The sequence below is a fragment of the Tachyglossus aculeatus genome, chromosome 3, assembly GCF_015852505.1.
Source record: "Tachyglossus aculeatus isolate mTacAcu1 chromosome 3, mTacAcu1.pri, whole genome shotgun sequence".
Lineage (NCBI taxonomy): Eukaryota > Metazoa > Chordata > Mammalia > Monotremata > Tachyglossidae > Tachyglossus > Tachyglossus aculeatus.
The window spans coordinates 59,516,620-59,529,675 of record NC_052068.1 but is presented as its reverse complement, the minus strand read 5'-3'; the positions used below and the strand labels follow the sequence as shown (position 1 = coordinate 59,529,675).

At 48.2% G+C, this 13,056-nt stretch overlaps 1 protein-coding gene across 1 annotated transcript in view; it reads right to left on the bottom strand.

Annotated features, from left to right (window-relative positions):
- Window positions 1-13,056, bottom strand: part of C7 (complement C7) — a 59,540-nt gene that overhangs the window by 23,095 nt on the left and 23,389 nt on the right. Inside the window, exons 8-11 of the mRNA XM_038744289.1 lie at window positions 12,234-12,477; window positions 6,162-6,275; window positions 4,899-5,065; window positions 2,207-2,435 (exon numbers count right to left, since the gene is read on the bottom strand). Coding sequence (XP_038600217.1) covers window positions 2,207-2,435; window positions 4,899-5,065; window positions 6,162-6,275; window positions 12,234-12,477 — 754 coding nt within the window. The remainder of the gene's footprint in view (window positions 1-2,206; window positions 2,436-4,898; window positions 5,066-6,161; window positions 6,276-12,233; window positions 12,478-13,056) is intronic.

The window sequence follows — 13,056 nt, the reverse complement described above, 5'->3', positions numbered from 1 at the left end:
TTTCTGGGTGCTGTGAGCATTTCCAGACATCAAGTCTTTTAATGGTATATGTTACCAACTTGCACTTCCCAAGCGCTTAGTACAGTGCTCTGCACACAGTAAGCACTCAATAAATACAATTGAATGAATGAATTTGTTAAGCGCTTACTATGTTCCAAGCGCTGGGGTAGATACAAGGTAATCAGGTTGTCCCACGTGGGACTCACAGTCTTAATCCCCGTTTTACAGGTGAGGTAACTGAGGCCCAGAGAAGTGAAGTGACTCACCCAAAGTCACACAGCTGATAAGTGGCGGAGCCGGAATTAGAACCCATGACCTCTGACTCCCAAGCCCTTGCCACTAAGCCACGTTGTTTTACTCAGCCGTACCCTCCCAAGGGCGCAGCACAATGTTCTGCATACAGCAGGCATCCAATGCAGCCCTCTGCAATGTAGCAGACACCCAGTACAGTGCTCGGCACAGAACAGTGTTTTTTACGGAATTCATTAGGAGCTATGTGTCAAGCACTGTTCTAAGCACTGGGGTAGGCAAGCTAATTCATTCATTCAATCGTATTTATTGAGCACTTACTGTGTGCAGAGCACTGTACTAAATGCTTGGGAAGTTAATCAGATCCTATACAGTCCCCGTCCCACGTGGTTCTCAGAATCAAGCAGGAGGGAGAACAAGTGCTGAATCCTCATTTTGCAGTTGAAGAAACTGAGGCACAGAGAAGTTAGAGTGACTTGCCCAAGATCATACAGCATTCAAGTGATGGAGTCAGGAGTAGAGCACGGTTTCTGGCTCCCAGAGCTGTGCTTCATCTACTAGGCCAAACTGCTTTTCAGGGTCTGCACCCAGCAGGTGCCCAGTACAGTACCCAGAAAGAACGGAGTACAAATCTGCTCACAGCAGGCGCCCAGTACAGTGCTCTGCACAAAGTAGGCATAGAAGAGAAGCTGTGCGGCTTAGTAGATAGAGCACAGGCTGGGAGTCAGGAGGTCCTGGGTTCTAGTCCCGGCTCTGCCACGTGTCTGCTCTGTGACCTTGGGAAAATCACTTCACTTAATAATAATAATAATAATGGCATTTATTAAGCGCTTACTATGTGCAAAGCACTGTTCTAAGCGCTGGGGAGCTTACAAAATGATCAGGTTGTCCCACGGGGGACTCACAGTCTTAATCCCCATTTTACAGATGAGGTAACTGAGGCCCGGAGAAGTGAAGTGACTTGCCCAAAGTCACACAGCTGACAGTTGGCGGAGCCGGGATTTGAACCCATGACCTCTGACTCCAACGCCTATGCTCTTGCCACTGAGCCACGCTGCTTCACTGCTCTGGACCCCAGTTACCGTAAAATGAGGATTTATAGTGTGAGCCCCACGAGGGACAGACACCGTGTCCAACCCGATTTGCTCGTATCCACCCCAGTGTTTAGTACAATGTGTAGCACGTATTAAGTGGGAGATGACACGATGAGGTAACTGAGGCCCAGAGACGTTAAGTGACTTGCCCAAAGTCACACAGCTGACAATTGGCAGAGCTGGGATTTGAACCCATGACCTTCCTCCCTTCAAGGCCCTACTGAGAGCTCACCTTCTCCAGGAGGCCTTCCCAGACTGAGCCCCTTCCCTCCTCTCCCCCTCGTCCCCCTCTCCACCTCCCCCATCTTACCTCCTTCCCTTCCCCACAGCACCTGTATATATGTATATATGTTTGTACAGATTTATTACTCTATTTATTTATTCATTTTACTTGTACATATCTATTCTATTTATTTTATTTTGTTAGTATGTTTGGTTTTGTTCTCTGTCTCCCCCCTTTCAGACTGTGAGCCCACTGGTGGGTAGGGACTGTCTCTATATGTTGCCAACTTGTACTTCCCAAGCGCTTAGTACAGTGCTCTGCACACAGTAAGCACTCAATAAATACGATTGATTGATTGATTGATCACTTCTCGGGACCCCAGTTACCGTAAAATGAGGATTCATAGCGTGAGCCCCACGTGGGACAGACACCGTGTCCAACCCGATTTGCTTGTATCCACCCCAGCGTTTAGTACAACGTGTGGCACATATTAAGTGCTTACCAAAAACCATAATTTTGATTATTATCGTTATCATTAGGCACTCAGGGCAGCCGGCAGGTGGGCCCGGTCGGCTTTGGGATGGGCCGCCGGACCCCCGGGCGCCGGGTGAGCCGGAGGGAGCGGGGAAGAGGAGCCCACCTGCCTGATCCCCGACCAGAACTCCATGTTCGCAGGCCGGGCCGAAGGTGTAGGGGCGACAGGAGCAGTGGCAGTTCGTGCCCAGGACGATGGGTTCTCCCCCGTTGCGGCAGGGCCGGCACCGACAGGAGTCCTGTTCCTGCAGATAGTCCTCGATGGCGCGCTTCAGCAACAGCTTCTTCACCTCTTCGCAGGGCACCTCCTTCACCAGCTCCGACAGAGGTGCCAGCTGACCGGGAAAGGACACAGCTTTACTGGCCACTCAGTCAGTCGGTCCCATTTATCGAGCGCCTACTGTGTGGGGGGCACCGGACTAAGAGCTTGGGAGAGGACGATAGGACGATAAGCGGACACATTCCCTGCCCACAAGGAGCCGACAGTCTAGAAAAGCAGCGTGGCTCGGCGGAAAGAGCACGGGCTTTGGAGTCAGAGGTCATGGGTTCAAATCCCGGCTCCGCCACTTAGCTGTGGGACTTTGGGCACACACCTCACTGTACCTCGCTCTCCTCACCGTACCTCGCTCTCGCCTGTCCCGCCATCGACCCCCGGCCCACGTCATCCCCCGGGCCTGGAATGCCCTCCCTCTGCCCATCCGCCAAGCTAGCTCTCTTCCTCCCTTCAAGGCCCTGCTGAGAGCTCACCTCCTCCAGGAGGCCTTCCCAGACTGAGCCCCTTCTTTCCTCTCCCCCTCGTCCCCCTCTCCATCCCCCCGTCTTACCTCCTTCCCTTCCCCACAGCACCTGTATATATGTATATATGGTTGTACATATTTATTACTCTATTTATTTATTTATTTATTTATTTTACTTGTACATTTCTATCCTACTTATTTTATTTTGTTGGTATGTTTGGTTCTGTTCTCTGTCTCCCCCTTTTAGACTGTGAGCCCACTGTTGGGTAGGGACTGTCTCTATGTGATGCCAATTTGTACTTCCCAAGCGCTTAGTACAGTGCTCTGCACATAGTAAGCGCTCAATAAATACGATTGATTGATTGATTGATTGATTGGGCAAGTCACTTTGCTTCTCTGGGCCTCAGTTACCTCATCTGTAAAACGGGGGTGAAGACTGTGAGCCCCCCGTGGGACAACCTGATCACCTTGTAACCTCCCCAGCGCTTAGAACAGTGCTTTGCACATAGTAAGCGCTTAATAATTGCCATTATTATTTTTTATTATTATTTTATTTTTAGAGGGGGAGACAGGCACCTATATAATTCAGTATATTGCTGGAAATGAAGAGAAAGGTGCTTCTCAGCCCCTGTTCAGCCCACCCCCAACTACCCGTCCCATCTGCCTCCTCTGATTACCCCCATCTGCTCACCCCTGACTGCCTGCCCCATCTATCCACTCCGACCACCCCCGAATGCTTCTCTCCTTCTCCAGCCCAGTTCGCACCCTCCGCTCCTCTGCCGCTAACCTCCTCACCGTGCCTGGTTCTCTCCTGTCCCACCATCGACCCCCAGCCCACGTCACCCCCCTGGCCTAGAATGCCCTCCCTCCCAACATCCACCAAGCTAGCCCTCTTCCTCCCTTCAAGGCCCTACTGAGAGCTCACCTCCTCCAGGAGGCCTTCCCACACTGAGCCCCCTCCTTCCTCTCCCCCTCCCCCATCCCCCCGCCTTACCTCCTTCCCTTCCCCATAGCACCTATATGTTTGTACGTATTTATTACTCTATTTATTTTACTTGTACATATTTATTCTATTTATTTTATTCTGTTAATATGTTTTGTTTTGTTCTCTGTCTCCCCCTTCTAGACTGTGAACCCACTGTTGGGTAGGGACCGTCTCTATATGTTGCCAACTTGTACTTCCCAAGCACTTAGTACAGTGCTCTGCACACAGTAAGCGCTCAGTAAATACAATTGAATGAATGAATGAATGCTCCTTCCAAACATTCAGTCCGTGTTTCCATGCTCCTCAGGAGACTCCAGGAGTTCCTCACCAACGGCTTCAAAGCCCTTGCCCGCTCCTACCTCACTTTGCTACTCTCCTACTCCAAACCAGCCCGCACTCTTGGCTCCTTCAATGTCAACCCACTCACTGCCCCTCCATCTCATCTATCTCACCGCCGACCTCTCACTCACATCCTGCCTCTGGCCTGGAACACCCTCTCTCCTCACATCAATTTCTCTCCCATCTTTCAAAGCCTTACTGAAGGCTCATCTCCTCCAAAAGGCCTTCCCTGACTAAACCCTCCTTTCCTCTTCTCCTGCTCCCTTCTGCTTCACCCTGACTTGCTCCCTTCATTTATCCTCCCCGCACCCCCGACCAATCCCACAGCACTTACGTACGTATCTGTCATTTATTTATTTCCATTAATGTCTGTCTCCCCTACTAGACGGTTAGGCATTGTGGGCAAGGAATGTGTTTATTGCTGTATTGTACTCTCCCAAGCGCTCAGGCCACTTTGCACAAAGTGCTCAATAAATATGACAATGAATGAATGTCAAGCACTTAGTACAGTGCTCTGCACACAGTAAGCGCTCAATAAATACGATTGAATGAACGAATAAGTGCTCAATAAATACGATTAACTGACTTCCAACCATCCCGTCAACCCGCCTATGACAATTCAAGCAGATCCACTTACCCCAACTGTCCATCCCCATCCACCCACCCCTTCCGACCACTCCCGACTCCCCCACTCCCCAACCAGCGCTCTCCCCACCACCCCCGTCGAGCCCCCTGACCTTCTGCTTGATTACGTAGGGGAAGTCCCTGACGGAGCCGGCCCAGGAGGCGTAGCGGGCGCTGTTTCCAGCGGGGTTGTTCAGATCCAGATAGCTGAGACCGGCCACGAATGCGGGGTTCCCTCCCTCGATGTAAGGGTCCCCTCGGATCTCGTTGCTAGAAGAGCCTGGAGGAAGGAGGGAGACCGGGACCTCGAAACGGGATGGCTGGCCCCGGGGTGACGGGCTTCCCGGGCCTGTCATAGAGCCCGGCCTCGAGACTCCGAGGTCTGGGTGGGCCGCAGCGGGAAGAGCCCAGGATGGCTCATGCGTCCCCTTCCCTCACCACCTTTTCGTATGGTACGTGTTAAGTAATAATAATAATTGTGGTATTTGTTCAGCCATTAATGTGTTCCAAGCTCCTGTCCCACATGGAGCTCATGATCTAAGTAGGAGGGAGAACGGATATTTAATCCCTAGTTTACAGTTGAGGAAACCGAGGCCCAGAGAAGTGAAGTGACTGGCCCAAAGTCACACAATAAGCCGGGTTTAGAACCCAAATCCTCCGTCTTCCAGGCCCGTGGTCTTTCCACTAGGCCCTGCTGTCTCTCCCTCTAGACTGTAAAGTTGTTGCGGGCAGGGATGTGACTGTTTATTGCTGTATCGTACTCTCCCAAGAGCTCAGTACAGTGCTCTGCACACAGTAAGCCCTCAATAAATATGATTGACTGACTCCAAAGAGCCAGCCCAGCCCCAGTGAGAGTCCCGTTGCGGGATGATCACCCACGGTGAGATGTTCAGGCTCCCGCCAGCTGCCCCCAGTGTCCTCCTGACTTGTCCTCCCGTGCCCTGCCTGTGGGCCTGATTCTCCAGGAGGGAAGAGCAATCCCGGTCCTATCCCTATCCTATCCATCTGCCCCCTCCGACTATCCCAGTGTGATTAGTGGATAGGGCAGGGGCCTGGGCGTCAGAAGGTCAACGGTTCTAATTCCAGCTCCCCCAATTGTCTCTGCGTGACCTTGGGCAAGTCACTTCACTTCTCTGTGCCTCAGTCACCTCATCTGTGAAATGGGGATTGAGACTGTGAGCCCCACGTGGGACAGGGACAGTTTGTATCTACCCCAGTGCTTAGTACAGTGGCTGGCACAGAGTAAGTGCCTAAGAAATATCACTATTATTGTTTTTATTTGGTAAGGAAAGGAGGTGTGGGGAGAATCCAGGAGGGTCCTGAGGGGGCCGGGGAATAAGCGTGGCGAGAAAGGTCTGGCCCGATCCAATATGTACCTGAACTCCACTTCAACACGTTCTCCAGTTTTGTGCACTCGGTCTTCTTCTTGTGAACAAAAAAAAAATTCCAGCCTGACGAGACACACTCCTTCATGTCCAGCATGTTGAATTCTGAAAAAAAAAAAAAAAATCGGCTTACCTTCCCCAGTCTAGTCAAGAAGCTCCTTGAGGGCAGGTAACATCTCCACCGACTCTATTGTACTTTACTCTCCTGAGCGCTTAGTACAGTGCTCTGCACACCGTAAGTGCTCAGTACGTACTCTTGATTGATAGATAGACAATGTGAGATGCAGCATGGTCCAGTGGATAGGGCACAGACTTGGGAGACTGTAGGATCTGGGTTCTAATCCTGGCTCCGCCACTTGTCTGTTGGGTGACCTGTAAGCTCGTTGTGGGCAGGGAATGTGTCTGTTACATTGTTGTGTTGTGCTCTCCCGAGAGCTTAGTATAGTGCTCGGCACACCGTTAGTGCTCAATAAATACAACCGATTGACTGACAACTTCTCTGTACCTCAGTGACCTTATCTGGAAAATGAGATTAAGACTGTGAGCCCCATGTGAGACAGGGGCTGTGTCCAACCTGATTATCTTGTATCCACTCCAGTGTTTAGTACAATGCCTGGAACATACTGAGAGCTTAAAAAATTCCATTAAAATAATCTGGAAGCGTCACTGGCAAGGGGGTCGGGGGGAGGAAGAGATTTCACCAGGCAAGGGAGAGGAAATGGAGCAGGTGGTTCGGCTGGCAGAAAGCACCGACGTGTGCGGTTCTTGCAGCCACTTCTGGATTTTCCTGGATTTACCCTGGCGTTTAGTACAGTGCTTTGCTCATGGGCTGTGCTTAATATACGTCACAAAGAAGAAGCCATTCTCCCACATCTCCCTGAGACCTGCACTAGAAAGAAGGCTGGAGGGTCATAGCTGTATGTATGAATGGCTTTGTATTCGTCTTCCCCAACTGGACAGACAATGACTCTCCCCCACTTCAAAGCCTTATTGAAGGCACGTCTCCTCCAAGAGGCCTTCCCTGACTATGCCCTCCTTTTCTCTTCTCCCACTCCCTTCTGCATCGCCCTGACTTGCTCCCTTGATTCCTTCCCCGTCCCACTTGAGTCGGAGATGACTCAACCGCATAAGGCAAGATAAGAGCAGGTGGGAAGAACAGAGATAAATCTAGTAACAGCTAGAGAATGGGGAAACTAATATACGAAGAAATGAGTAGGGTAGGTAGACAGATTTATAAATAAGTGCTATGGTGGCTGATTGGATGTGGAAGGCGTCCTGGTAGAAGTGGGATTTCAGGAGGCCGTGAAGATAGGGAGGAAAGGATTTGAAGAAGGAGGGAATTCCAGTCAGGAGGGGGATACCAGAAAAGCAGCGTGGCTAAGTAGAAAAAGCACAGGCTTGGGACTCAGAGGCCATGGGTTCTAATCCCGACCCGGCCGCTTGTCAGCTGTGTGACTTTGGCCGAGTCACTTAACTTCTCTGTGCCTCAGTCATCTCATCTGTAAAATGGGGATTAAGACTGTGAGCCCCACATGGGACAACCTGATTACCTTGTATCTACCCCAGTGCTTAGAACAGCGCTTGGCACATAGTAAGCACTTAACAAATATCATCATTATTAGATACGCTGCTGTATTTAAGGTTGTGATATTTTATGGTAATTTAGTTTTTTGTTTCATTTTTTCCTTATGCGTCGATCACCAAAATCTTCTCCCCACCTGCTTCAGAACCCCAAGGGCTCAGAAATGGTGTCTAATTGTCACTGGTGTATTTTTTTCCCAGTCCTCAGTACAATACTTTATACTCAGCAGGGGCTTAATAAACTCTATTAAATGAATGAATGAATGAACAAACAAAAGAATGAACTAATGGACAAATGGAGGAATTAGTCAATCCAACAGCCAGGAATTTATTTGATGCGGAAAGAAACAGGTAGCCATTAGAAGAGCAATAAGAAGAAGAATAGTAGTTGTGGTATTTGTTAAGCACTTACTAGACACCAAGCACTGTACTAAGCAATGGGGTTGATTCACTATAATAAGCACGTATCAGACAAGGCCCCTATCTCACATAGAGCCTCGGAGTTTAAGATGGTGGGAGAACAGGCATTCAATCCCTATTTCACCGAAGGGGAAAGTGATCCTCAGAGAAGTTTGGTGAATCGCCCAAGTTCACACGACAGGCAAGCGCCTGAGTCGGAATTAGAACTCAGGTCCCCTGGACTCACAGGCCTGGGCTCTTTCCACTAGGGCATGCTGATGTGCTCTGAAAGGCCTATCAGGAAGATAATAATAATAATAATAATAATGGCATTTGTTAAGCGCTTACTATGTGCAAAGCACTGTTCTAAGCCCTGGGGGGATACAAGGTGATCAGGTTGTCCCACGTGGGGCTCACAGTCATCATCCCCATTTTTACAGATGAGGTAACTGAGGCTCCGAGAAGTTAAGTGACTTGCCCAAGGTCACACAGCAGACATGTGGCGGAGTCGGAATTCGAACCCACGACCTCTGACTCCAAAGTCCGTGCTCTTTCCACTGAGCCAATATGAAAAGCTATAGAAACAAAACCTCTTGAGAATCACAATGAGAAGAATGTGTATCTCCCTATCTCCAGGTCATGGTTCTAATTCCGACTCTGCCACCTGTTTGCTGTGTGACCTTGGGCAAGTTACTTCACTTCTCTGGGCCTCAGTTACCTCATCTGTAAAACGGCGATTGACACTGTGAGGCCCACACGGGACAGGGACTGTGTCCAACCTAATTTGTTTGTATCCCCCCTGCAGCGCATAGTACAGTGCCTGGCATTCAGTAAGTGCTTAACAAATACCTCAGTTATTATTATTATCAAATGTGTAAGCTTCTTGGGGGTGGGGACCATGTCTTTGGCTCCTACTGTAATTTTCCAAAAGCTAACTTTGTAGAGTGCTCTGTCCACACATGGTCATCCCCAGGGCCAACTATTATCTGGTGGTGTTCTGGAAGAATCTTGTATTATGGGAGAGTTGTGCCAGAGGAACCCCTGATTCAACAGGAATTAATGGGATTAGAGGGCAAGGATGGTTTGGAGATGCCAAAATAACTAACATTTTTCCAGCCAAATTCCTACATCACTGTCCTGTTCACCACAGCAGTCTGCTGTACAACTTTGCCTTTGTTATTTTACCATACTGGACACCGTGAAGTTCCCAAAATGCACAGAAATGCAAAACACTGTATTGAGAAGCAGCGAGGCTTAGCGGAAGGAGTCCAGGCCTGGGAATCAGAGGACCTGGGTTCTAATCCCGGCTCTGCCGACGTCTTGCTGTGTGCTTAGTACACTGTTCTGCACATAGTAAGTGCTCAATAAATACGATTGAATGAATGACCATAGGCAATAATAATAATTGTGGTATTTGTTAAGCACTTCATCATCATCATCATCAATCGTATTTATTGAGCGCTTACTGTGTGCAGAGCACTGTACTAAGCGCTTGGGAAGTACAATTTGGCAACATATATAGTCCCTACCCAATAGTGGGCTCACAGTCTAAAAAGCACTTACTATGTGCCAGACACTGTACTAAGCACCGGTGTGGATATGAGCAAAGTGAGCTGGACACAGTCCCTGTCCCATGTGGGGCTCACAGACTCAATCCCCATTTTACAGATGAGGTAACTGAGGCACAGAGAAATAAAGTGACTTGCCCAAGATTCATTCATGCATTCAATTCATTCAATCATATTCATTAAGTGCTTACTGTGTGCAGAGCACTGTACTAAGCGCTTGGGAAGTACAAGTTGGCAACATATAGAGATGGTCCCTACCCAACAGCGGACTCACAGTCTAGATGGGGGAGACAGACAACAAAACAAAACATATTAACAAAATAAAATAAATAGAATAAATATGTACAAGTAAAATTAATAGAGCAATAAATATGTACAAACATATATATATATACTGGTGCTGTAGGGGGGGAAGAAAGTAAGGGGGGTGGGGAGGGGGAGGAGGGGGAGAGGAAAATCACACAGCAGACAAGTGGCAGAGCCGGAATTAGAACCCATGACTTTCTGGTGCCTGGGCCCGTGCTCTATCCACTACACAAGTCACTTTGACGTCTCTGTGCCTCAGTTTCCTCAACTGTTTTCCCTCCTACTTAGACTGTGAGCCCCATGTTGGGCAGGTACTGTATCCAACCTAATAAACTTGGACCTTCCCCTCTAGAAAAGTGTTTTTTTACATAATAAGAGTTCAACAAATACCAGAAAAAAGGAGGGTACATTTGGGCTGAGACAGAGGCTGGGAAGTATAGAAGAAACATCATGTCAACCAGTGCCATAGAGGTCTGCACACTTTTTTCCTACACTGACTCTGCTTGAGCCAGATAGGGGGATGATGTCCTAGGAGAACAGACTCATGTGGGAAAAATGTTCCCAAATTCTTCCGTCATATTCTATCCAGACCCAGAAATGAAAACCCGTGATATAGCAGAGTCATGTGTTGGGTACACTATGAGATGCTCAATAAAACATCATTAATTCCTGAGAAATAGCGTGGCCAAGTCGAGAGAGCACAGGCCTGAGAGCCAGAAGGACCTGGATTCTCATCCCGGTTCGGCCGTTTGTCTGCTGTGTGACCCTGGGCAAGTCGCTTCACTTCTCTGGGCCTCAGTTATCTCACCTGTGAAACGGGGATTAAGACTGTGCACATCACATGGGACAGGGTCTGTGGCCAACCTCATCATCTTGTACTTGCCTCCAGCACTTAGTACATAATAACCACTTAATAATTGTGGTATTTGTTAAGCGCTTACTATGTGCCAGGCACTGTACTAAGCACTGGGATGGATACAAGCAAATTGAATTGGACACAGACCCTGTCCCACGAAGGGCTCACAGACTCAATCCCCATTTTAGATGCGGTATCTGAGGCCCAGAGAAGTGAAGTGACTTTCCCAAGGTCACACAGCAGACAAGTGGAAGACCTGAGATTAGAACCCAGGTCCTTCTGACTATCCACTACTCCATGTTGCATCTCAGTTTAACAAATGCCCCGGTAAAATTGTAAAAATAAGATTCATTAGTTGACTGAGCTTTAGTGACTTTCAGATTTCTGTTTTTGCTGGAAGAGTTGATAAATCTCCAACTCTGGAAAGTTGAATGAGGTCAGACAACGAGACAACATATACTAAAGAAAACAGCTTCCTCCAAAATAATTTAATTTTAAGTAAAGCAAAGGAACCCTGAGGCTTGCCACAGCCTCATACCTAACTTCCTCAAATAAAAATCCTCTCAAAATTCTCAATCAGTGGTATTTGCTGAGCCCTTGCTCTGTGCAGAGCACTGTACTAAGTGATGATGATAATAATAATAATAATAATAATAATAATAATGGTATTTGTTATTTAGAGAAGCAGTGTGGCTCAGTGGAAAGAGCACAGGCTTTGGGGTCAGAGGTCATGGGTTCAAATCCCAGTTCCGTCAATTGGAGAAGCAGCGTGGCTCAGAGGAAAGAGCCCAGGCTTGGGAGTCAGAGGTCGTGGGTTCTAATCCCGGCTCCGCCACTTGTCAGCTGGGTGACTTTGGGCAAGTCGCTTCACTTCTCTGGGCCTCAGTTACCTCATCTGTAAAATAGGGATTAAGACTGTGAGCCCCCTGTGGGACAACATGATCAGCTCATAACCTCCCCAGCGCTTAGAACAGTGCTTTGCTCATAATAAAATAAAATGCCATCATTATTATTATCATTATTATTATTATTATTATTATGTGCTCACTATGTGCCAGGCACTGTATTAAGCTCTGGGCTGGATACATGCAAATCGGGTCAGACATAGTCCCTGTTTCACATGGGACTCATGGTCTTAATCCCCATTTTACAGAATGGATAATTGAGGACAAGAGAAGTGAAGTGACTTACCCAGAGTCACACAGCAGAAAAGTGGGCAGAGCCGGGATTGGGAGAGTACAATCCAAAGGAGTTGGTAGATGTGTTCCCTGCCCACGAGGAGTTCACGTTCTGGAAAAGGAGTTTATAGTCTACAGGACAACAAGGATTTAACAATATTCCCCCCGACATTACCTTCTCTTTTCATTTTCTCCGTGTCCACGTAAAACAGGACTTTATACTGTCCTCCCAGCGATCCAGACTGCAAATAATGCGTCCCGTACTGTTCGATTAATCTTCGGTAGGCGCTGTATTCGTAGACCGGCGGGAGGTGAGAGAGTTCTTTCCAAAACGGTTCGGCCAGGGTTAGAAACTCTGGGCGGTTATTGATGAACTGAGCGACTTCCACATCGTTTTGAACAACCATAATCTGCGAGCTCTGCAGGAGAAAAAAGGGAGCAAATCCTAGCTTTAGGAATTGGAACGGCTGCAGCCCTTCGGACAGCTGGCTCACAGAAAGACTGTGGCACTGAGCAATTATACAAATTGGCATCCAGGCTCTCCTGGCTCAAATCAATTAATAAATCAATCAATGGTATTTATTAATAATAATAATGGAATTTGTTAAGCAATTATTATGTACCAAGCACTGTTCTAAGTGCAGGTTGTACCACACAGGGCTCACAGACTTAATCCCCAATTTAATAATAATAATAATTAAGGTATTGGTTAAGCGCTTAACTGTGTGCCAGGCACTGTACTAAGCTCTGGGGTGGATACAAGTAGATCAGTTTGGACACAGCCCCTGTTCCACATGGGGCTCACAATCTCAATCCCCATTTTACAGATGAGTTCACTGAGGCCCAGGGAAATGAAGTGATTTGCCCAAGGTCACACAGCTGATAAGTGGCAGAGCCGGGATTAGAACCCATGACCTCTGACTCCCAAGCCCGGGCTCTTTCCACTAAGCCACGCTGCTTCTCTATTTATTGAGAGTTTACTGTGGGCAGAGCACTGT